At 44.5% G+C, this 23,404-nt stretch overlaps 1 protein-coding gene across 2 annotated transcripts in view; it reads left to right on the plus strand.

The window, feature by feature from the left end:
* Positions 1–23,404, plus strand: part of LOC6546194 (ecdysone-induced protein 74EF) — a 59,487-nt gene that overhangs the window by 28,570 nt on the left and 7,513 nt on the right. The window contains exon 1 of one of the 2 annotated variants that reach the window (XM_001972887.3): positions 14,177–16,047. The exons of the other annotated variant lie outside the window; for it this stretch is intronic. Coding sequence (XP_001972923.1) covers positions 14,973–16,047 — 1,075 coding nt within the window. The 5' untranslated portion in view covers positions 14,177–14,972. Of the gene's footprint in view, positions 1–14,176; positions 16,048–23,404 lie in introns of those variants that run through there. 2 annotated transcript variants of the gene reach the window in all.

A 23,404-nucleotide genomic window follows, 5' to 3' on the forward strand; every position in this document is an offset into this window, starting at 1 on the left:
GAAGAATACCTCTATAAGGATTTTTATGAAAATTTTTGTTTTTATCAATAAAAGAGTTTATGTGCCCAATTAGAGAGTGAAAATGCCAATACCTAAGATATAAAGATATAAATGTGTCTTCAGCCAGGAATCGTCTATAAAGATATAAGCATAGAGATAAAAAAGAGCGGAAGTTTATGTTTTTGAGAAAAGCATGTATCTTTTATAGACCTTAAGGCCCTTTGGGTCTTTAGGACCGTCCCTGAACTAAACCGGGCTCGGATCCAGTTTGCGCTGGGCCTTTGATTGCATTAGAGCGTGTGCCGCCCGTCGCATCTCGTTAAAAGGCAGAAATGAAAACAAAAGCAGCAGCAACATCACGGCAGCAACATCAGCAACTGATGATGATACAACCTTACAAAATTCTCAGTCGCAGACTGCGGTGCGATCCAAGCCCCCCACCCCCCAACCACCTAACCCCCAACCGCACCACCCCGCCCCCTCGCGCACCACCCGCTTTTGCCCATCGCAACGACTTTGAATGTTTAGCGCTGAACTTGTCTTGCACACAACCACAGATGCAGTTCGCGAGAGAGCGAGAGCGCGGCGCGGAGAGATAGACGGCGAGATAGAGATAGACAGAGTGGGGGCCAAGCAACAACAAAAACACACACACACACACACACAGAGAGGCAGCGCGAGAGAGAGAGAGAGAGAGAGAGCGCGACAAACACAGTGATAGCTTTATTTTTGCCGTAGCGTGTGTGGTATGCAGCCTTGAATTAGTTCGCTGCACCCGCCCGTACATACACACAAACAAACAAACGCACACACGGCGCATATAAATACACACACACACACATGGGGAGCAGTGCCATATAAGCATTTCGCAGTGTGCGAAAGCTCTGCTCCGCTCTGCTCGGCGCGGCGCTGCTTTGCTCCCCTTTTGCAATGCTCGTCGATCCCCCCGCCACCCAATCCGCAATCCACCCAACACCCCATGCCATCCCATCCCAATCGAAATCGTAGAAGGAAAGAATCTACAGCGGCGCTATAGAGCACATGCACATATATTTTGCGAGCACACGAACATGGGGCATCCGAGTGGTCGCTTCTTGTTTGCATATCCCATTTTCCGACTTTGGCAAACAGATTGTTTGCTGCACAGCACGAAATTCGATGATCGATTGGGCATTTACTTGGTCACAAGCTGCCAGCTCAACTTCCTAGGATGGAAAAGGTACTTTAGAAGGAAACGAAACCGTTTGACTTCATACAGATAGTTTCCTAAGGAATATCTAAATAAAAGTCACGAATATGTTGATGATCAATGGGAAATTAGTTTCTCTACGATTGATTTACTCATATTGCTTTAATCAGTATACATATCCTTTTCCGCAATCAACTTAAAGGATATTAAGTTGTCCACTTATCGATATCCATATGTTGAAACATATATTTTCATTATATTTAATTACTCTTTCCTAATCGATTGGGACAGCTATGCTTCAGCTAGATAGTTATGTTCTCTCAGTTAATCCCTAAAATGATATATGTTATAAATGAAATATCTTCCTCAATAAATTTCCAGCAACTTGCTCTCTTCGTTTGCTAAAAACCTGACATACTTATTTCTACATGCTAAAATAATTAAGATTAATGGGCTCAGCACTAAGAGTCGTCTTGTCATGTCATGGTATTTTAGGGAACGCTATTTCGATATCCCCCAGATAAACAGCACGTCCGATTTTCGCATGTTGCAATTGATCGCCGTGCTGCCCCTAATTATTTCCTCGTGTCAGTCCCACGCCCCCACCTTTGGACACAATCCGTCATCTGGTGGCTCTAGCCTTCTGATCGCGCCGACACACATCCGAATCGAAGCACTATGTACTATGTGTACTATACATATGTACTGCTATTTATATGTACTATGTGCAATTGTGGCAGCGGATATGCATGTCTCTTTCCACTCTCCTTTTCGCTGCGGCGAATGCGAATTAGCGAGTGTCGGGAAATGGGGGAAAATAAGCGGAAAACCGTCTCGCATCGTATGTGTGTCATAAATGCCAAAGACTAATTGGCTGTGCGGTGGCTAATGGCGAATGGAAAGCACTTTTCAGCAGGAAAAACTGAAAACTGCAAAGTAATCCTGGCAAATCCTAATAATCCTGGCCAGAAGCGATTGAAACGTACTAATTAGCGATGATTTTTGTTGGGTAATAAGTGTGGAAAATTCTCACTTTCAAGTCTAGATGCAGTGCGTGCTCCTTGGGCGACAACATTGTCTATGCGTAAATAGATTGTTTTGCAGTTGCAATACAGTTGCAGTTCAGTTGCAGTTCGGTATGCAGATCGACACCCAGACACTTCGACACATGGGGCTTGTCCTTCAAGCGAATAAGCAGATATGCAGTCTGTGAAAAACGAAAGCGAGCATTTTGTGCGTAAGAGGTGCACAAGAACAACAGCCACTGAAAAGCAATGCCACCAGCCACTTCGATGGCAGAGAATATTAGGCGGATGTCTGCGTACATTGTGTGCATCTATAATCGGGCCACATGTTGTACGTGTGCCCCCATATATTAATATTTATAGGTGGCAGGAACCGCGAACGAGACTAGTGCAAGTCGGTGAACAATCGCGGATATCGCATTCTACTCTAGGCTCCCCATTTAAATGCCCATATGCTCGCAATGGGGAAGTCAAGTGGCGGCCCTAAATCCCAAGTGCTGTCACTCGGTTACCTGTTGTTGCCGCTGAAAGCCGGAGCTCCAAGCGTCAGCAACTTGGCTCGCTCCCCGCCGATGATATGTACTATATACATATTCAGAGATATATACGTGTAGACACTCAGCTGTGTGCATATTTTAGAATGTAATTGTGCATCTGGCCTAGACCTAGAAAAGGAAAATTTTGTTGCTATTATTATTTTGCCCGCACTCGTGCATTCGCGTTCGTTTCGCTTGCAGTTCGCATTTTGCAGTTTGCAGTTCGCAATCCGCTCGCTCGCCAACCAGATACTCTTCCGTCTCTTTCGCTCCGTGTGCCATTTTGTGCGGCACTCATTATTTGTTCTCCTTCCTCGCAAATTAAAAATATGCCTAAGCAAATAAAATGCATTCAATGTGCTTATATATATATCGCTGTCTATATAGGAGCACTGCCGTTTGTCCGACTCTTGGCAAGCATTTTTGTCTGTGGGTAATTGTGCGTTAGTGCGCACTGTACAGTTGGCCCAAACTTTTTTGGCACTAGTATTTCGCTATCTAACAGATAGTTCTTTAGAGGAAGTTTCTTGATCATGCTGCAATATAAATGCATGCTATTCGTTTTTGTAGCTTGCTTAAAGCATATTTTTTAGGGATTTTAGTTGGGAATTATTTAATTTAATTTAGTCTACTCCCAGTTTTCCTAGTTAAATACGAGTTCGAAATAGGACACCTATTATCTCAGGAAAGGTGTACAGTACAGGTACTTTTTATGTCATAAAAGCTGCATTCTTTTATGACACTTTATTGCAGTCCAGCTAAATTACCGGAAGCTACTCATGCTTTCGTTTACTTAGTGTACGAATGATCCTTGAATTTTTCCTCAGAAAGATATGCCACTGAAACCCCCAAAGCCATAATTCTTGATCAATCAAAGTGCTTATGGCACCCCTTATCCTTACCAATCGCCGACTGGCAGAGACATTGGCTGCTAAATACACGTCGAGAAACACAGTAGGAACAACAGCAATTGGCTTTAACTGCAATTGCAACGCAATGGGAATTTAAACAAAGTAAAACAAAGCCGCTAGAAAAACAAACCAAGCGAAAAACGATCGAAACACAACACATCGAACCAGAACTGCAACAACAAACAATTTAAATTGAAAAAATGTTTTTTTTTTGCGGTTGCTGCGGCCATAAACGCAGCTAACCGCGCCACGCCCCCGCCCCCAGCTGCACCGCCCCTTTTGCCATTCGATCGATCGCCGCGAAGCCGCCGCCTCAGCCCGTTGCAACATTTTGCGGTGGCAGCGTTCGATACGCGCAACATTCTATCAAATAAAATGCGAAATTACAAACAAGGAGTGCACTGGCAGAAAAAGGCTACTAGTTGCTTGTATATCTGGAACGATAGTAATACCTACACCTGTGAAATGTATAAAATTAATAATAAAATTAAAATGATACTTTTTAAAAGAGGTGTAAGTCATATATATAAAAGTAATATCAAAAGTGGGCAGCCTAAAAGGGAATCATTTAATTCTTAGAACTAAAAATATGAAAAATACAAGAAATGTTAAGATTTTTATTTATTTACTGATTTCTTTATTTACTTCCATTATCAAAATTCCCTATTTTGATTTGGAAATTGTTAAGATCTGCGAAAATATCTGCACTCCAAAAATGAGATACAATTGCTCTGCTATTTTTTCCTGTGTGCCCGAGATCTATGCGAGTGGCCCTGATTGGGGGTGATGGCGGGGTGGTTAGAGGGGGGTGAGGGGGGGAGGGGGCATTGGGGGCCAGGAGAACCCAGTGAACTGCCCGTGGGGTAATGGCGAAGCTAACGACAATTCATTGCGATTCTCGAGAGGCAGCGGCGAGTGCCGGACTCGTCGTCGATTTCGCAGTAGTTGCTGTTGTAGTTGCAGTTTCAGATGCAATTGCTGCTGCTGGCGAGCTGAACGGAACGGCACGGAGCGGAAGGGGGGCGAAGGGGCGGGGGCAGGCACGCATGTTGTCCATGTCCCCATTCGAGTCAAGTGACGTGTTATCTGTCGCCTTCTCTCAGAACTTTGACTTCTATCGGTTGAATGTCGTTGCAGTCGTCGGCGTTGCCGTTGCTATTGCAATTGCAAAATTTGACGCTGCCGCAGCGCTGCTCTGGCTGCTTTTGTTGCTTTTGCCGCCTTTGTTGCGTTTGTTGCTTTTGTAGCTATTTGCTATTTTTTGTTTGCTATTTGCTGCTGGCTATGATCGACGATGCCAATCGATCTCACTGGGGCTACCGTGTTGCTCTGTCCGCCTGTCTGCCGCTCCACTCCACTCCCCTCCCGTGGCAGCCCCCCCAGCGCAGCACCCCCCTCGCCGCCCACACTCAGTGCGCCGCGTTTCAATGTCAGTGTGTCTATTATGCGCCATTATGATTGGTATTATTAGCGGCATGCCATGGAAAATGAAAACTGCCAACTGGCAGCGGCAACACTTTCCCTCTCGTTGCTTTCCATTTGCAGCAACAACTTCATCATCAGCATCTGCAAGAAAATCGCAGCAGCGCAGCAGCATCCACATCCACATCAGCTGGCTGCAACAGCAACTTGCAACTTGCTGCTTGCAACTGAACTGGCTGCTATGCAGTAATTATTGCACGATCAATTTGCCGGCCATCCATGTCGGTGAAAACTTTCCTTTGGCAACATATTAATAAGGCCCCATTTGCGGTGGCAGGGTGGGGCAAGCAAAGTGGAAGGTGGCACATCCAGAAACATCCTACGCCAATTGAAAAGGATTCAATTAGCTGCATGGTGAAAAGCAAGAGGTGGAAAATAACATTAAAAATATATAAATCATTTTGAAATTCCTCACTTCACTTTATTTGGAGAATTAGTTTCCTTTTTGGTAACTAAACTACATTTTATGTGCGATATCACAGGCTGTCGCAAGCAATTTAATTTGTTTTGCCTACAACCTGCCTCAATTCGTGATTGCAGTGCCACTATTTAGTGTGTTTCTTGATCTGACCTACCTCAATTCCATTCAAATTATTTAATTTGCCACAGCCTAGCCCAATGTTTGCTTGCTTTAAATACTTTATTGTGCATACTTCAACTTGGTTCTAACTTAGTTCAACTAATATAATATAGGTGTGTTTAACCTTATAAATTCGCGTAAGAAATAAGCAAAATAGCTTTAAAAGAATTTAATTTAAGACAGCATTTGCAAAAGGAGTAATGTGCTTGAAAATACCACATATGAACGAAAGATCCTTAGGAAGTTCTCTAAAACTATAACCATACTATAAATAAAACTAAAACTTGCGAGTCTCTGGAACGTACTATGTCGTAGTAGATACTACTGATAAGATGCATTTCCATTTCCCTGCGACCCTCGTGCAATTTCTAGTACTAGTCACTAGCAAATCGTCTGGCGGATGAGCAGCTGCAGTCGACGCAGTCGTCGCGGTGGCCGTTGGCTGCGCTGCTTCCGTCGGCGTCGTCATGTACGCCCCAACCCCTGCCCCTCCCGCTGCGCCAGCCAAAGCCCCGTACCGCCTTGCCCCTAACGCCGCTGCCCCAGTGGCTGCGGTTGACGGCCGTACAGTTAGACGGACGTTTGCTTTGCTTGCGTTTACAACACACGGACGCACGCACACACACACCCAGACAAAGTGCATTAAATGGCATTGAAAATCGTTTTCAATAAAACACGTAAACAAACAACAAATACCGAAAAGCCAAATGAAAATGAAAACGCACGAAAACACAGGCCACTGCAAAGGCAAAGGCAAAGGCAAATGCAAACGCAAAAACAACACCTATAAGATACAAAGCGGAGGGGAGGCTTTGAGTTTGCACTTTTAGTTAATAGTTAATAGTTTTTATAAACAAGCTCGTTGTATTTTTCACTTTTCGATGGTAATCAACGCCTAATAATGTGTGAGAATTTCGCTTGCGACTTATGCTGCACTTGTTCGCTTGTGAAAATGTATCTTTTTTTTGCTGCAATCCCCGCTTGGTTGGCTGCTTTCGATTATAGGTATGAATTATTTTGTTTTTCTTCTCGTTTTATTTTGTGTGTGTGTTATTTTTTTTTTGGGAATTTTCCAGTCGAAATGCTCTTTTGAATTTACGTTTGTATCTGGCGGACTCACAATAGGTTGAACTTGAAAACGGCCGTTGTAGTTGTTGTTGCCGTTTGTTATTGTGCAGTTTAATCAACTTTTGTCTGTTTGGCGACTGACACTGAGCGAGACAGCGAATCCGGAGCGACGGAGACGGGAGACGGGGGACGGGAGACGGGGGACTTCGAGAAAAGTGTTTCCATTGAATTTCAATATTCATTAGAAGCCGACCATCTACGGGGGTTCGCACTGGGAAGGATTTGGTCGGGGTGATACGGGGTCAATTGCTAGACTCATAGACAAGGTTGCGGATATATGTGTCTTGCATTATGTAAATCTGGGTTATAATCATAAGTATTATATCATTTGAGGATCTAGTATACGTTCTAGGCACGTTGGTGCTGAGATAATATATATAATATATGCTACTAGGAGAAAATGTACATATCTGCGGAAAGGCCGTGAAAATAGTTGCCTTCCCAGAAAAGCAATGGTAAAACAAAGTCATCTTTTAGGTTCATTAACAAACTGATTGGAAACCCCTTTTTTGGCACTGCGTTGATATGCGAGATCAACTGTCGGAGGGGCGAAAGTAAAATTCAAATTGATAGCTTTCGGAAATCAATTGAAAATCGAGCAACCAACTCTCGGCACTCCAACGCGATTTGTTAATTAAAATAAATACTTTCCGCCACGGACGTGGTTGTTGAAGGCAAATGATTGTGCCAAAAAAAATCAACTATAATGTAAACAAAATAAACTAAACGAAAAGCAAATAACAGAGAAGCGAAGAAAATCGGCGAATGTGAAAACGTTGGCCATTCCACATGTGGCCCGCTGCGTTTTCTTTTCGCTTTTCCTTTGGCTTGCTGCATACGCTCGTTGCATGACCAAGAAGTCAGTTACTCAGTTAGTCAGTCAGTGTTACCTGATCCGAGCCAAGACGATCCATCGGATCCAACCGAACCGAGCGATGACGATGCCAAAAGCGTCCTACTAAGACACTTTTACCCGGCCACCACTGCCAACTGGTTTTGCCTCGCTCTTGGCCAAAAGACGCCGAGCCATGCCGTGCAACGTACAGCATTAGAAACTGGCCAGCAGATCGATGCTTGGCTTCACACGGAGGAAAACCATACGAAATTCACTTTCATTATGAATGGCCAAATGGCCGAATGCTCGAATGGCGCTGCATACAAATGCGGCTCGAGATTCGCGATCGCTGGCCACTGCAGTGGCGGCTTGGTCATCCAACCTGGTGGCCTGGCCAGAGCCAAATCATGGTTTTCCTTTCTCTCGCATCTGCGGTTGTCGCTGCTTTTTACCGCTGCTTCTGGCCGCCACTAATTGACGGGCTCAACGGCAACATTCAGTGGGCCAAGTTCGCTGCAGTTGACGGCGATTATGATTTGACCAGCTAATCGTGGCGGAGAGGCGGGGGCACGTGCTTACAGATAAGCCACATTTATTTGGTAGTCAATTATTGGAAAATCCTTTACAAATAATTTAGTCTTTTCAACGCTTTCTTCTTTTGAATTAAATGAGTAGTTGTTAAATGCTTTTGATTTATTTTCAATTTTATATCTATTTCGCTGCACTTAAGTACCGATTTTATCGAATTTAATTAATTTTATACATCAAAGAAAATTTCTTCTTTCATTACTTCGATAAAGTTAAAGACAGTGCCAGTTAAGCTGTAACGCATTTATGCTTACGTGCAATGCCTTTCTAAGGTTCCCCTCGAGCTGCTTCCTAAAGAACCCGATCTGGAGATACTTCCATCCGTATCCCCATTACGTCCGAGCTTCAGCTGTGCCATTGGTTTTCATGACGCTGCCCCGAGGGCCTGTCTACATGGACCTGCATGTGGCACTCAGCTGGAGCCCATTATGCTTGCCACATCAAATCAAATGGCCAACTGCGCTGAGCATAGATGTTGCATGTTGCTGTTGCTGTTGCTGTTGCTGTTGGTGTAAGTTGTTGCTGTTGCCGCTGCCATTTAGCGCAATTGACGGCAGGTCCCAGGCCAAGACAGACTGCAATTGGAAGTCGCCAACTAACACATTTCAGGTCTTTAGTTGCAGCTTCAGCTTCTGCTTCCCTCCGTGCCCCATCGATTGGCCTGCTTTTTTCTGCGCGTTTCCATTTCGCATTTTCGCTTTCATTTTCTTTTTCTTAGCCAGCGAAATATTTTCGTGTTTTTTTTCTCCATTTTTATAAGCGAGAAAATCGAAAGTTTTCCCCAGACCATAAGGCAAAAAGAAAGTGCAAGTGCAAGTGCAGCAGCTGAAGCCGAAATGGCGGGACTTGAGGGGGTGGCTCACAGAAAGGAAAAGCAAAACAATGCCAATGGGGCGTATGAGCAACTTGTTTTCGGGCCAAAATGTAGGATGAATGCCATTGTTTTGCGGCTGACGACAACGACGAGTTTTTCCAGCTACCACTTGGAGTTTTTCACGCTGCTGCTGCTGCTGCTGCTGCTGCAGCGGCTGTCGATGTTGTTGTGCCATTTTCGTTGTCAAGTGCAAGTGTAGCTGGGTTTGCTGGTCAAATGAGCAGTAAAACAGTTACTGCGATGGCGACGGCGGAATACTGTTGCATGCAGCGCAATCAGCAATTTCCTTTCGGTCGGGTCTGTCTGGCGCTTTCGATTTCGTTTAATTAAAACGCATAAAAGTTGACTCCAACTTGGATGTAGATGTCATTGCCTAGGATGGGATGGCATGGTGTGGGATTTTTGATGGCCCCCGCCGAGCAACAATCTCTTGACTCGCTATTGGCAGTGACAGACAGTGGTTTTCTTATCATTGACATTGGCTGGAAACTGGTGGAAACTGCCAGCATCAGCGCCCAAAAACTTGTCATCATCATAATTCTTAATCACTGCACTCTGATCTTTTTGCCCATGTGTCTTTTTTACCATGTGTCTGCTGCTTGTACCTCATTTCAATAACAAGTTAAGAACTCGCACGCCTAAGTCGCGGTCAAGGTTTTGGTCTACTGCTGCTGGCGGCCCGAAAAGTTGGCACTTGTAATGACCGCTTTACATGCAAATGAAACAAGCGAATTACTCATACGCCCCGTGTCTGCCGCCATTAAAGATGAAGCGGTGTACATTTGTGGCTTTTTGTGGGTTTCTGGCTTCTGCGGTCTGAGTGCATAATTCTTTTTGCTTCTGCTGATGGTCAAGAGCATGCTGCACCTATTGTGGTCTTATTTTCGCAAATTTAATGGCTGACGGCTGAAAACGGGGAAACAATTGAAACTGGCTGAAGGCTTCGGCCGAGTGATAATGAAAAACCGCTGAATTGAGATGTTTCTGGTGGTTGCTTTAATTTTCTGCACCAAAGGTGAATGCCATTTAAACATGTGTTCAATGTTTTCACTCTTTCTCTTGATGGCTGTGGAAACTTCCTGAAGATTTGCAGAAAGCTTTCAACGGAAACCGCATATGCAATTCGTTTCGATTTCAAAGTGCAGTAAAGCCTCAATAGAGCTCATAAAACAGAATACATGCTCGTCTCTGACGCATCAGGTCATTTAGGCCATCTATAGATTCCTCAGCAATTCATCTGAAAACGCTCTTTGACAATGTAAGTTTCCCATCAAATCGGGCATTAAAGTTCCATTGGACAACAGGTCACGAGCTTGCAGTTGATATCGGGTATCCATCAGACTGCAGCATCTTCCTAATCTCGTCAAGCATCAAAGTCGCAATCATCAATTCGACGACATTATAAACGTCGCTCGTTTAACCCACAAGAGTCCCCCCCTCCTTTCCCCCGCAATCACATCCCATTTTTCTGAAGAGACAAAGAAACTATACGGACAATTTTTTGGCAAGATTACGGCTATGAACAAAGAGCTGCCCCCACTTCCCCCAAGCGAAGCCGTAACAATTACAAAGTCTGCGCTGCTTCTATTCCTCCACTGAGCCAAATATATGTATGCAAAAGTAGAAAAAAAATTTGAAAGCACGTTATGGGATTTACGAACTCACTAATGAATGATTTATGCAAATTGACCACAAAACATTAAACTTAGTAAATCATTTTAAGTACGTTTTTTAAACCATGATTGATTTAGCCATTAACAATTAAATAGTCAAGCATAATTGCTTCAAGCTTCTCGAATACATAAGGGTATGTGAGAGATAGCTGCTTGATTACTCAAGATCAACTTCCAATTGACTGCAACTGTAGGATGACATTTCGCCTTGTGTACTTAGACTTCTTTGGTGCGAAAGCGAGGAGGAGCAGCAGGTTTCGTCGCCCTGGCGTTGCCATCGTAATCTGGCGATGGGGGGAGCAGGATGGGGAGCGGAATGGGGAGCAGAATGGGGAGCAGGATGGGGAGGCGCGGAGATTGCGATTGTGATTCTGTTTCTGTTCCAGCTTTTAGCTCCAGTCTGCAGGTTAGTCAGTCAAGTCGGTTTGTCAGTTAGTCGCTGGGTCGTTCTGTTCGGTTTGTCACTCCACACCAGTGCGACTGAAGTCGGTGGGTTTGAGTGCTCGGCGCGTGTATTAGATGATATGAGGTCATTCACTGCTGTTTACAACGAACACCGAAAACCTCGTCTCGCCAGCGCCGCCGCTCCGCTGCCTTTCTCTGCTCTGTTGCCGAAATTTCTGGATGACGCTGCGCTCAATATGGCATATACAATATACAATATACAGTTGGTTTGTCGGGTGTGTTGCTGTGTGCTGGTGTGTGCTGGTGTGTGTTGGTGGGGCTGTGCTGAAAGCTATACCCGAACCGAAACCCCAAACTGTTGCCCTGCTTATACATTTCCGACATCCTCCTTGCCCATTGTCCGTCTGTCTGGCGGTAGGTGGCGCTTGTGCTGTCGTCCAGCTTGGCACAGTGGCTCCAGGATCATTTTCTTACGTCGTCCAAATTTTGGGGATCTTATTATTCTATATTCTTTTGGCATGGAATGTCATTTTATCAATGCCCTGACTCATCTATCACGCAACGTTGATTACTTCACAAGACACATTGTTTTAGTTGCCTTAGAAGATTAGAACGCATACCGATGCTTATCTCCGATGCAAGCTATGGCTTATCTCCAGCGCGCTGATTAGTTTCCATTCGAATCAACCAGTGTGCAGCATTTGTCGTTAGCTGTTCAATGACTTCTGCTGAAACATGAATCGACTACACAGGCAGCACCCAAACCAAGCCCGCCCATTCCGAGTCCGAAGGAGTCAAGGAGCTGTGGCCACGGGGCAGCAGCGGTGGAAGCTTCCAGCAGGCGGAGCAGAGCCACCTAATGCGCTTCCTCTTCAACAAATTCTTTTACGACTGGCTGTCTGTCTGTCTCAGTCCCTTCGCTTTGCTGCTTCTTCTGGCAAAAGGAGCCGTCGGCGGCAGTCTAACCCCAAACGTTTCCCCAGATCCATTCTACTAGTACCAAGCCCTTGCCTTTGTTGCTAAATCTTACACGGCGAGAAATTGCACAGCTACACCTAACCTAATAACTGGGTATAATCTTTACAAAGTCTTTTTGCTTGAACTGTTTTCTGTTTTGTGCTTAAAAATTCGCAATATTCGATCATATTCGATGAATAAAATTTCAATTTTTGGGAGGCCCCATTAAAATTCTAATCTTGTATCTGGTTTCTGTGAGTGCACCCTTAGTTGTGGGTACATTGGACTCATTTCACACACACACTCTTGCACTTGGACGGGCGCACACAGACAAAGAGCTATTGCAAAAGTATGTCTGTGTCGACGTCGCCTCATTTAGCTTCTCCTTCTGCTGCCTGCCTCCTCCTTTTCCGCCCCCTGCACCATGCCCCCTAAAATCTGCCGACCCACCCCCTTGCGTCTACGCCCTCGCTGTTTCTAAAAACAAAACTCTTCCTTCTGCCGCTCCTCCGTCTTCTCCTTCTTCTTCTTCTCCTTCTTCTTCTTTGCCGTCTACTTGCTCTGCTTCCTTTATTTGCAACATACATTATATGCCAACGCAGGGAAGGAGAGACAGAGCGAGAGAGAGCTTCCTTCTCGTTCGCACACTTGAATTGCAATCGGCAAAGTAAATGGAAAGGCCCCCAACAACACTAAGCAAACGGAAAGTGAAAATTTGCTCCACTGACAGACAGCAAAAAGAGAGTGAGAGCGAGCGAGCCAGCGAGCGGGAGAGAGTGCTGCTGGCACTCTCACAAAGGCAGAGAGGAGCGCTTACATACACTTGCATTGAGTCATAATCGTGTCGATTGCAGCAGCGACGTGCGCTCTCCTGCACCCCCTTCCTGTGCAGCCACCCAATCTGCTGCCCCCCGTCCTTCGCCCCCCTTCGCTCGTTCCCATTTCGAGTTCCTCTCCTCTTTGCAAAAACATAGACCAGATGATCGCTTAGCCCTTTTGACGGGGCCTGACCCATTTGGCGAGCCACCGATAGCCTTCTCCAGAGAATCGCGGAGAAGAAGAGCGGGCGCGATGAAGGGAGCGGAAGAAAGGGGGGAGCAGTGGAGCCCTGAGAGTAGAGAGCACTGGGTCTGGGTCGCTGGCTGTTGGATTGCTGTGTTACTTTTAGTTTTAATCGCTCCCAGTGTGTAATGATCTTAAAGGGGAAATAATCAGCCTTTGTTGGGGCATCGGGAAAAATGCCGTAATTCACTTAGTTGAAATTAACAGCGTCATATTTCTTAAAATGTGCTTTGATATATTAAGGGGATTTTTCTATTTACAATTAAACACATATCTGACGTGCAGATTTGCAGATGTAAATGATTATTTTATATTTGAAAACCTTTATATTTAAAGTTTATCTTGGGCTTCCAGAGTTTCCAGAGACTTTCGAGTCTTGTATTGTAAAACTTTTGGTTTGAGTTTCTTGAGAAACAGCCAAAAATGTTAATTAACATAAATTCCCACTCTCAAATGCATGTACATGTACATATGTTAAACTTAAAATGTTTCAAATTAATGCTGCATTCGATAAAGTCCCAGAAGCGGGAATGCATTTTTCCCAGTGCAGCTAAAATTACTCCTAACTTGACAACATTCTTGAGGGACTTGCTACTGTGGATGCCCCTCTTCCCGCCTCCATCCCCACCCCCTGGGGCACCGCCAAAATCCCCTCGAGAATTGCATGCAAATGCGCATGTGGCACACAAATCCCCCAAACATGCACACACACACACACACACACCGATGCAACACGACGTGGTAGGGGTGAAGAGGAAGACGCGGCAGAGAGAGCTCCAAACATTCGCGCTCTCTCTCTCCCTCTCTTTTCTCCCCCCGCCTTTCCCCCTTCGATTACGTTTGTTTGCCATTTTTGCGCTCTCTCGCAACGTTTTTCGCAACACCAGCGGCACCGAAGCAGCGGCAGCAACGTCGTGCCGTCGATTCAGTCGTTCAGTCGTTCAGTCGGCGTAAGCGAGTCGAGCGAGTGAGCCCCATTCAGTCCGCCGATTTGGCTCTTTTGCACCTGTGCAAGTGTGTGTTTCTCCCGCGGTGCGTGCGTCCGTGTGAGTGTGTGTGCGTGAGCGGGGAGCTGGTGCACTGGTATTGGGGCATCGGTGAGTGGGGCGCGCGCGCGCTTTTGCAGCCGCAGCATCGCAGTCGACGTCGCTGCCGGCGCTGACGTCGAAGCCGACGTTTGTTGTTCGGTGTTTGCGCCTAACAAACACTCGCAGCGGTTTTTGTGCTGACTTTAGATTTTAGTTTTGCTGATACCGTAAGAGATAAATGACGTGCCGCGGCGAGCGACGTATTAGCGGCCCAAAACACAGAAAAACTCAACAGCCAAAACACACACAGCGTACCAGAGAAACAGAAGCGAGCAACAAGCAAATGTTTGACCCGCGGGAAAACAAAATGTAATAGCTAATATAGCAAAATGTGTTTTTAAGTTTAAGCCAGAAAGTTAGCATATGAAACGTCCACAATTAGTGCAAAAAAGTTCAAAACCTGATCAATTTTCGAAATCAAACAAATACCTCAAGCGTAAAGAAGTAACAATAAACCAACAAGCAAACAAACAAGCAACGAACCGAGTGCAAAAACTTAGTGCAATTTCTTTAACAAGAAAATTAGAAGCCCCGCAAAAAGCAGACATAAGAATCATGTCTAGAGTGTAGAACGTTGCGTATACGCAATATCGCCAAACCCATTAACGCAGACATCACGCATACGCCGCGTCGTGCAAAATGATTATGGTGCAACATTTGGTGGCCGCCTCGGCGCACAACTTCGCCAGCCAGGCGGCGGCATCGCTTGTCAATGTGTCCAGCTCCAGCTCCAGCTCCAGTTCCAGCTCTAGTTCCAGTTCGAGTTCCTCCTCCTCGCTGTCGCTGTCATCATCCTCCTCCAGCTCCTCGCTGTCCTCGGCCACGCCCACGCCGGTGGCCTCGCCCGTGACGCCCACATCTCCACCGCCGGCAGCCGCCGCACCCGCAGAAGCCTCGCCGCCAGCAGGAGCTGAGTTGCAGGAGGATGAGCAGCAGCCCAAGAATCGGGAGGATCCCACATTAAAAGACCAAGATAAGCTGGAAAAGTCGCGGCAGGAGAAGAAGGAGCAGGTCGATGGAGAGCAACCAGGTGCCATAGTTGATACCGAGTCAGTGTTGGCGCGGCAAAGTCCAAGTCCAGTTGCGTCCACCAAAGTCCCCGAGTCACTAGAAGAGATTTCCAACAAATCCCCTCCCGCTCAAGAGGAGGAGGAGGAGTCTGAGTCCGTTGGCTCGGACTGTCGCGAGTTCAAAGTGCTCTATAATCACCTAAGGCAGCAGCAACATCACCACTCTCCCTCCTCACCAGACAAGACGCGCAGCACCCTGGACGATGTGTCCAAGATCCTCTGGGAGCGGAAGCAGCAGCTGCAGCGCAGCTCAGTGATCACCGCAGCACCCACTCTGCAGCAGCAGCAGCACGATCAGCACGATCAGCACCAGCAGCCCATGAGCGACATCGAGGACGAGGAGACGCTGGAGGACGTGGATGATGCGGATGCGGACGTTGAAGCGGATGCCGAGGACGAAGAGCTGCTGGAGCAGTACCAGAACGACTACGACTCGCCGCTGGATCTGTCCCTGGGCGGACCCACCAGTGCAGCCGCCTCAGCTGCCGCTGCCGCCTCGGCGGCCAGTCGCCGGCGGGGACGCACTTACTCCGGCACGGAATCCGACGACTCCGCGCAGTGCGAGCGGGCAAGGATGCGCCTCAAGCCGGAACGCAAGGCGGAGAGGTCGGCGGCCTACAAGAAGAGCTTGATGAAGCGATATTGTAAGTGAATTGTTTCGATAAAGAACCTAATTTATCAATTCTGATACTTCGCTAAAAACCCTTTCGTTAGAGTCTTTGAAATACTAAAGATCGGGATAATTACCTGATTGAACTACTAGTATCATCACTGATATTATTTTGTTATTTTTCACATTTTGAACAAAATGAAATATGGGAGGGAAATCTGAATTCTAAGTTATTTATTCTTTTATTAAAATAGGTAGAATGTATGTTACGATATGTATGTAATTTAGAATATATGTTTTGTTATGGCTCTAAATATGTCATAAACATATATTTTCAGACATATTCTTGGTACCGTTCTATTTAAAACGAATGCAGATTTAATTATTTTTAGACTACTCTTTTGAATGGAGGCAATCGCATTAGGCGGAATTTCCATTTAAATTCCGTCTCAGTTTCTGGTGACTATTAATTTCGTTTCTATACAAACGGGCCTTTGAGTGGCAATGAATCAGCCTCGAAAGAAACTCCCCCATCTTTCACTGGCCAAAATTGTGAAATGTCAATTTGGCAAGAGCCAGAAATGTTTATAACGCAAAACAATGCACAGAAAAAGAGTGGGGCAGCCCGAGGCGAAATAAACATTATTTAAAATAGCGCAATTTCCGCCGCCGGCGCTGCGTTCAGAAGCGGTAGAAGCAGCGGCGGTAGAAGCAGCGAGTCTACGTCAACGGCTTCGTAACAGTTTCCTAACCCACCTCAACAATTTTATTGATTACTTGAGGCGGCAAACGCCACACGGAGAGCCAAAGAGAGCGGCCCGTCTATAAACTATTGCGCTCAGCTGGCTGGGTTTCTGATTCGGCCTGTGTGTGTGTGTGTGTGGGTTTGGGTACGGGTATGGGTATGGGTATGGGTATCCGTATCTGGCTCTCCGCTCGCTGCATTCGCTGGCTTGTAACGCGTATCTGTGTGTCTGCTTTTGCTTTTCGATGGCAGTGTCTTGGTGTGGAATAGTTTCCCAGTCACTTGCTCTAAAACTGCCACAGCAACTCGCCAACTCGCGACTGGCGACTGCTAAATGAGCTGGAGACTCCGACTTGGTCTTCTGTATCTCTATCTCTAGCAGTATCTGTATCCGTGTGTGTGTGTGTCTTGCACTTGTTACATACCCACCTATATATGTGCACACATATATATATGTACATATGTATATCTGGTAACCCTAGCCAACAACTTGTTTCCTCTATTTGACTTTTACACGGGGCGTCGTCAGCAAAACGACTCCCGGGCTGCTGCTGCTGCTGTTGCTGCCTTCACTTTTGCCAAAGTTTACCCCACTTTAGTTTGGGTTTTCGCTTTGATTTTGGCTCTGACTTTGGCTCGGCTGGAGCCCTGGGCTTCGGATACACACTAAACCGCCACAAAACGCTGCCTGCCAATTGCAGTTCTTGGCCAAGTGGCTGGCGGAAATGCTCCTCTCGCTCAATCTGGCCAAAGTGGTCGTCGCCGACAGATTTATGCAGTGTGGGAATGGAAATGGGAATTGGGGGAAAATGTGCAAGTCAGACTAATGTTCTTCTTGAAAATAGCACAAAACGAAAGTAGAGTTCCCAATCTTCAGCCAGAGCAGCATGTATAATACAAATTAAATGTAGTAGTTAAGGTTCTAAGTATGAGTATTCAAGATAAATCCTGATCAATGACAAATTTGCAAGCTTACGCTAATAAAATAAGATGGTTAAACAAATTTATATTTTATTAGGCAGTACATGCCATGCAAATATTATCCACACAAATATTTGATTAAGGTAACATTGAAAGTGGCAATTTCTTTTCCCAACTGAAAAGCAAGTTGTACAAAGCATTTTGGCTAGCAGGTTTCGTTTGAAATGTATCTTGTTTTAACTTTCAGTATAAGTATTATTTAAATATATTTATAAAAAAATGGAATATATTATGTTATTCACCATTATCAGTTGTTCGTCGAGCACTTTGAAGCGAACTCTTTAAATTGGGTGCAAATTGCTTTGGCCCGATTCCCTATAAATCGCTTGGCCTAAAATGATTGGTAGTACGCAAAATCTTCAACTGGAACTCCACTTGACCGCCTCGCTCCAAAAACTTGCAACTTCTGTCGAAATGCTCCCGTCAGTCAGTAAATCTCTTGGCTTCCTTTTCACTTCAGACTTGGTTTCAGTTTTATTATTTATTTTTCGCACACAAATTCCTAGATGATATATATTTTCCGCTTGCGACACGACGAGCATTTTCATCTTTTATTTATATGGGTTTTAACCTTTTTCCTCTGCGGTCTTGTTTTCGTTTTTTTTCTTTTTATATTTTGCATTTTTTGTTGCTGTTTGTGTGCGTTCCTCATGACTTCATTTTGTGGGGCTTTGTTTTGGTTTCTGGTCTTACCTTCAACCTTTCGACGGCAGCAATATTGAACCACCCACACATTGAGGCAGCGGAGGCAACTTTCAATTGCGACATGCGGCGGAGAGCGGTCGCCTCTCTTATCCGCCGCCGCTGCTGCCACCGCTGCCACTGCCCCTTTTCCACCGCGCTGTTTCTTTACATGACAAACCAGCTTGGAGCGTCTGTGTTTGCTCACTCGGTGTCTGTGTGTGCGTGCGCTTGTGTAAGTGCGCTGTGGGAAATAGTGAAAAAGAGCGCCCCTCCAAACGCCAACCCACCGCCCACCGCCCGCCACCCAACTCAGCGCTCTGTTGCTTTTTTTCAGGCCTAACGCAAAACATTTTGAGGTAGGTTGGGAATAGATTGGCAACAACTGCGCGCACGCACACACTTACATACCATCGCACACACACACAGAGCGTGCGCGGAAAAACTTAAATTTCTCGTTTCGTGGCAAGAAATTAGCAAATGATTTTCCATTTTTTTCTCTTTTTTCTGGCTTTTTTTGTTTTTTTTTTGTTGTCTTTTAACCCAAATACGGCGGTGGCGATTTTTTCGCATTAGAATTATGTAAGCCAATGCCCCATATAGTAGTAGGCCTATGCGATACTTACGAGTACACACGTATCTTTCTCCGGTTCAGATGTTGTAATCGCTCGTGCTCTCCTCATAATTGGCCAATGGAGGTTCTGCTCACTCGGAGCTTATCTCCTTATCGGTAGCCAAGGCGAGACGCCGAGTCCCCGATTCCTAGTCGCAGGGATTATGTCACTAGTCGGGCAACGTAACTCAATTACAAAATCGGATTAGCAAATGCAGAAAAATCGAATTGAGCAAATATCCACCGCTCGCAGTGCAGCTGATGTGGTGTGGCCATATGGTCACTTGATAGCCACAGCCGAGTCCAATGGGTCGGGTCAAGGCCCAAAACTTGTTGCTGGGAAATTCGCGGCAACGAGTCGTATACGTAATGCGGCTACCTAGAACTTGCTGCGCTAGCCGAAACTTCCGTTTTTGGCGCTGCGGTTTCGGATTCTTGGTAAGCCAGCTGCAAAATGCAGCGAACGCCCACACCTGAAGCATTCAGCCTTTAAATATAACTGGCTTTTACAATGAGGAACTTCTTACAGTCTTGTACTTTAATTTAAAGGTCGATTGTAATTAGAGCTACTAATTTTGAATAAGTGACATGATGAGTTTAAGACATCAGCCATTGTACATGATGAGCTGGTTAAACACAAATTTATTATCTTGACAATATCTGAGCAGAAGTATAGTATTCACTGCCAATTAGCACTTGTAACCCCATAAAAGTTGGCGCGTGACTAAATAATGTTTATTTTTTCACGCATAGAAAGTGTTAATATACACAGAAGCTACGAGAATTGAGACAACATTTAACTGTTGAAAGAGTAAACAATTTTGAAAAGCAATAAGTACATACAGTCAAGCAGTCATAAATTAAATAGCCTTTATAAAATACAAAGATTGGTCCAAATCGTTAATACTACATAAAGCGATATGTATAATAAGGCAATATGTTTATAATTCAAAATAAATAATTGTCTACTAATATATGTCATTAGTATATCTTTCAAATTATATCCCAGTGCATAAAATAAAACGCATTACAAAATCATATTCAGGCAATCGCAACAAATTAGAAAGGCATATAAAATCATCTTCTCAGGGGGCAAATGCGTCAATCTATATGCATATTATACCACACCATAAAACAAGTAAAAGTACTTAATGACAAATTAAAACGAAAGATTCGGTTGAAATAAAAGCAAATCAACGGAAAGTATATAAAATTACATTATATTTCCTTTTGTGCGATACGAGATATTTTCGAGTATAGAGAAATAGCGGTCATAAAAAATGCAAAAAACAAACGAACACAAAAACAGAACAGAAAAAACAAAAAATCACACAGATCGCAGCCGAGTCGCGTATCATTTCTTAATGCGGAAATATTGAAGAAGAATTTCGGTTGTCTATATAAATACGTATAATGTGCGTTTGTGTGTGGACTTGTGTTAAATGCATATGTAGCCCTAATAAACACACATTTCGTACGACAATGGCAATGAGAAATTGCCTGATATGCATATGTCTCGCTGCCTGCGCCTGTGTGCGTAAACAATGAGAATCGGTGTCCGTGTGAGCAGTGTGCCTTTGCTAGTGTGCGTTATCCGCGAGACCTTGAACTTGAGACTGAATTTCCAAAAAGCGTACACACACAGGCACACAATCACACGCACACACACACACAGGCGCGCGCGGCGAAGAAGCGAGAGAACAACAACTGGCTTTTATTCTGGACACCAATACACAGGCAGCCGTGAAAGCAGCGAAGCTGGCAGCGGCATGAAAGCCAAAATAAGGCGGCAGAACAGGAATTCAGAGAGCAGCAGAGAGCCGCCGAGGAAGAGAGAGGAAGAGAAAAAAGGGGAATGGGAATGGGACTGGGAATAATGGGGATCGTGCAAAAGCGAGGCAGACGGAACCCGAAAAAAAATATACCTACACATAAAAATTGGGGAAGAGACATTCACACCAACAACAAATACTACAATTGCCAAACAAACACATAAATTATAATATTTAAATATAGAACTTTTGCGTTGTTGTCGCCCGTTCCTGTTGATTTTGTTTTCGGCTCTTTGTGCATTTTACTTTCGTCTGTCGCTGCTGCATTCGAGTTAACTTGAATTTCGCTTTCTTCCACACCCATCATTCAGTAGGTTTTTTTTGTATTTTGCCTTGCCATAAATTTTATTATTATTATTGAAAATAAATAAAGATATCCCAGTTGGGGAACATTTTGATTCCGGTTTGACGCATTACTGCGCCGCACAAGTGAAATTATCGATACAAAGCTATTTCTAGTGGTCGTCTTTTTTGGCTTAGCTATTCGGGGAATTCGCCTGCCATCCGTCACTGGTATTTCTTTATACTTTTATACGTTTTGTTTCCTAATAGAATTTGAATATGTTATTTGCAGGCTTACAATTGGGGCAAGGCTAGCTTTATGATTGATTATTAAAGGAAGGGCGCGCATTCAATGTAAACACATAAAAATTCATGATTAAATGTGTTAAGAAGATCTGCAAACTGATTTGGGTAGTCGAAAAACCCAAAAATATGTTTTTATTGAATTCTTAAACCAGTTTAATGAAAACGGAAAGTATTACGTATATATTGATCGAAACTAATTAACTTTCAGTTGGCAATAACATGCCCTCAGCTCTTTCGCCCGTAATTCGATCTGGCAAACAAAAGCAATAATTTCAGCCAACAGATCCAAGGTATACAGTTTCATTTGCCTACTTTCCACTGATTAATGTCAGATGAAAATACTGGATAGGTGATAAAGGCTGAGCTCAATAGGTAATTCCCCCTTCAGCTCGGCCCACACAAAAATTCACTTTTCGTTTCTTACCAAACCGCCCACAACTCACAGCTCACAAGCTCGCAAACTCGCAAGCTCACAAATTTCGGTTGTTGGGCACATCAAAAATAGGCCAATAACCAAAATGCCATAAACAATTACAAATCGTTGCTGCTGGTGTGCAATTGTTATTGCTGTTGTGGGTTGTGGGTCGGACAGACAGACGGGCAGCTTCTACGGCTTTCGGAAATGCCACGAAAAATTGTAAACAAAGCCCAAGCACCTCGGATGACGCCTTATCCACCGCGTAGCCGCAAACGAGCCCAGCCACAGTGAATATAAAAACAAAAAGCATATCGGCTCTATAAGGCGAACTAATCATTTAGAGGTAACAAGCAGGCAGCGATGGCTCGTACCTACATTGACCTACTATTGCGGCAAATGCTGCGCTATCCGCCGGAATTGTGATGTAACTGTCCCAAAATGCCGCGCACATATCAACGAGCCAGTTCGGTTCAAGTCCAAATTCGAATTCAACAAAGGCAAAATAGCAAAACCCACCAGCTCACATGCACATGACTTTACCGTTAATTTCTTTGACATGTCCCTGTGTGTGTGTGCCTGTGTGTTTTTTATTATTTTTTTATATATTTATTTTTTTTATTTTTTTTTTTTGCCAATTTTGCTTTGTTTTCTCGTAATATACTTGTATTTAGTTTTTTCTCTTGTATTTCTGTGTGTTTTGTCGGTTGGTTAGTTTCTGCTGGTTTTATTAGACCGCATTTTTAGAGGTCAGCGCACATTTGGCGCAGCATTGCAATGTTTTGTAGACTCTATTACCACTGGCTATTTGTCTTTCTTGCTGCCGTGTTTGTGTTTGTGTTTGTTTATGCACCATTAACGCTGAACCTCTGGCGGTCTGATTGTCGGCTTCTATTTCTTTGTTTTCTTTCTTTTTCGCGGAGGCGCCACAAGAGCGGTACAGTGAAAGCTCGGGGGAATAAACGGGGGAGGACAGCTAAACTGATTCCAGGAAATCTAAATTCTTCGCCTTCCTTCCGTTCCTACGTACGCTCACCTAGGCGTATACTTAATTTGAACGCTCGTATATTACTCATACGCCTAGTATGCGGCACAGGAAGTTATCGCACACGTTTCGTTTGCGCAATAAACTATTTCACCGAGAATAAATACAATAATCTACATATGAATTCTGAGGAATGTTCCGGTATAGTTTTTTCACGATCAAAACATACGGAAAATGTGCTTAAAGCACGGCTTAAATACGATTAGGAGCCTTAAAGTTACACAAACATTATTTCCTTTAAAGATTTTAATTCAACTTTTATCTAAATTTAAAAACATTAAATGGTAACTCTATGAAAATGCACATTTTCCCTCTGCTGTAATTGATTTGGACATGGCCATGTCAGTCGTTTACCATTTAGAACTTTAACTTGTCGGCGGCCACCTGCAACAAATTACGCATACGCCGCGTTGGCCGCAGTAAAAAACAACACGTGAGCACTTCCCCACGGAAAAACCAAAAGAAAAACGCAGACATGCGAAAAAAATCTA

The sequence above is a fragment of the Drosophila erecta genome, unplaced genomic scaffold (genome assembly GCF_003286155.1).
Source record: "Drosophila erecta strain 14021-0224.00,06,07 unplaced genomic scaffold, DereRS2 tig00000021-arrow-pilon, whole genome shotgun sequence".
Taxonomy (NCBI): Eukaryota; Metazoa; Arthropoda; class Insecta; order Diptera; family Drosophilidae; genus Drosophila; species Drosophila erecta.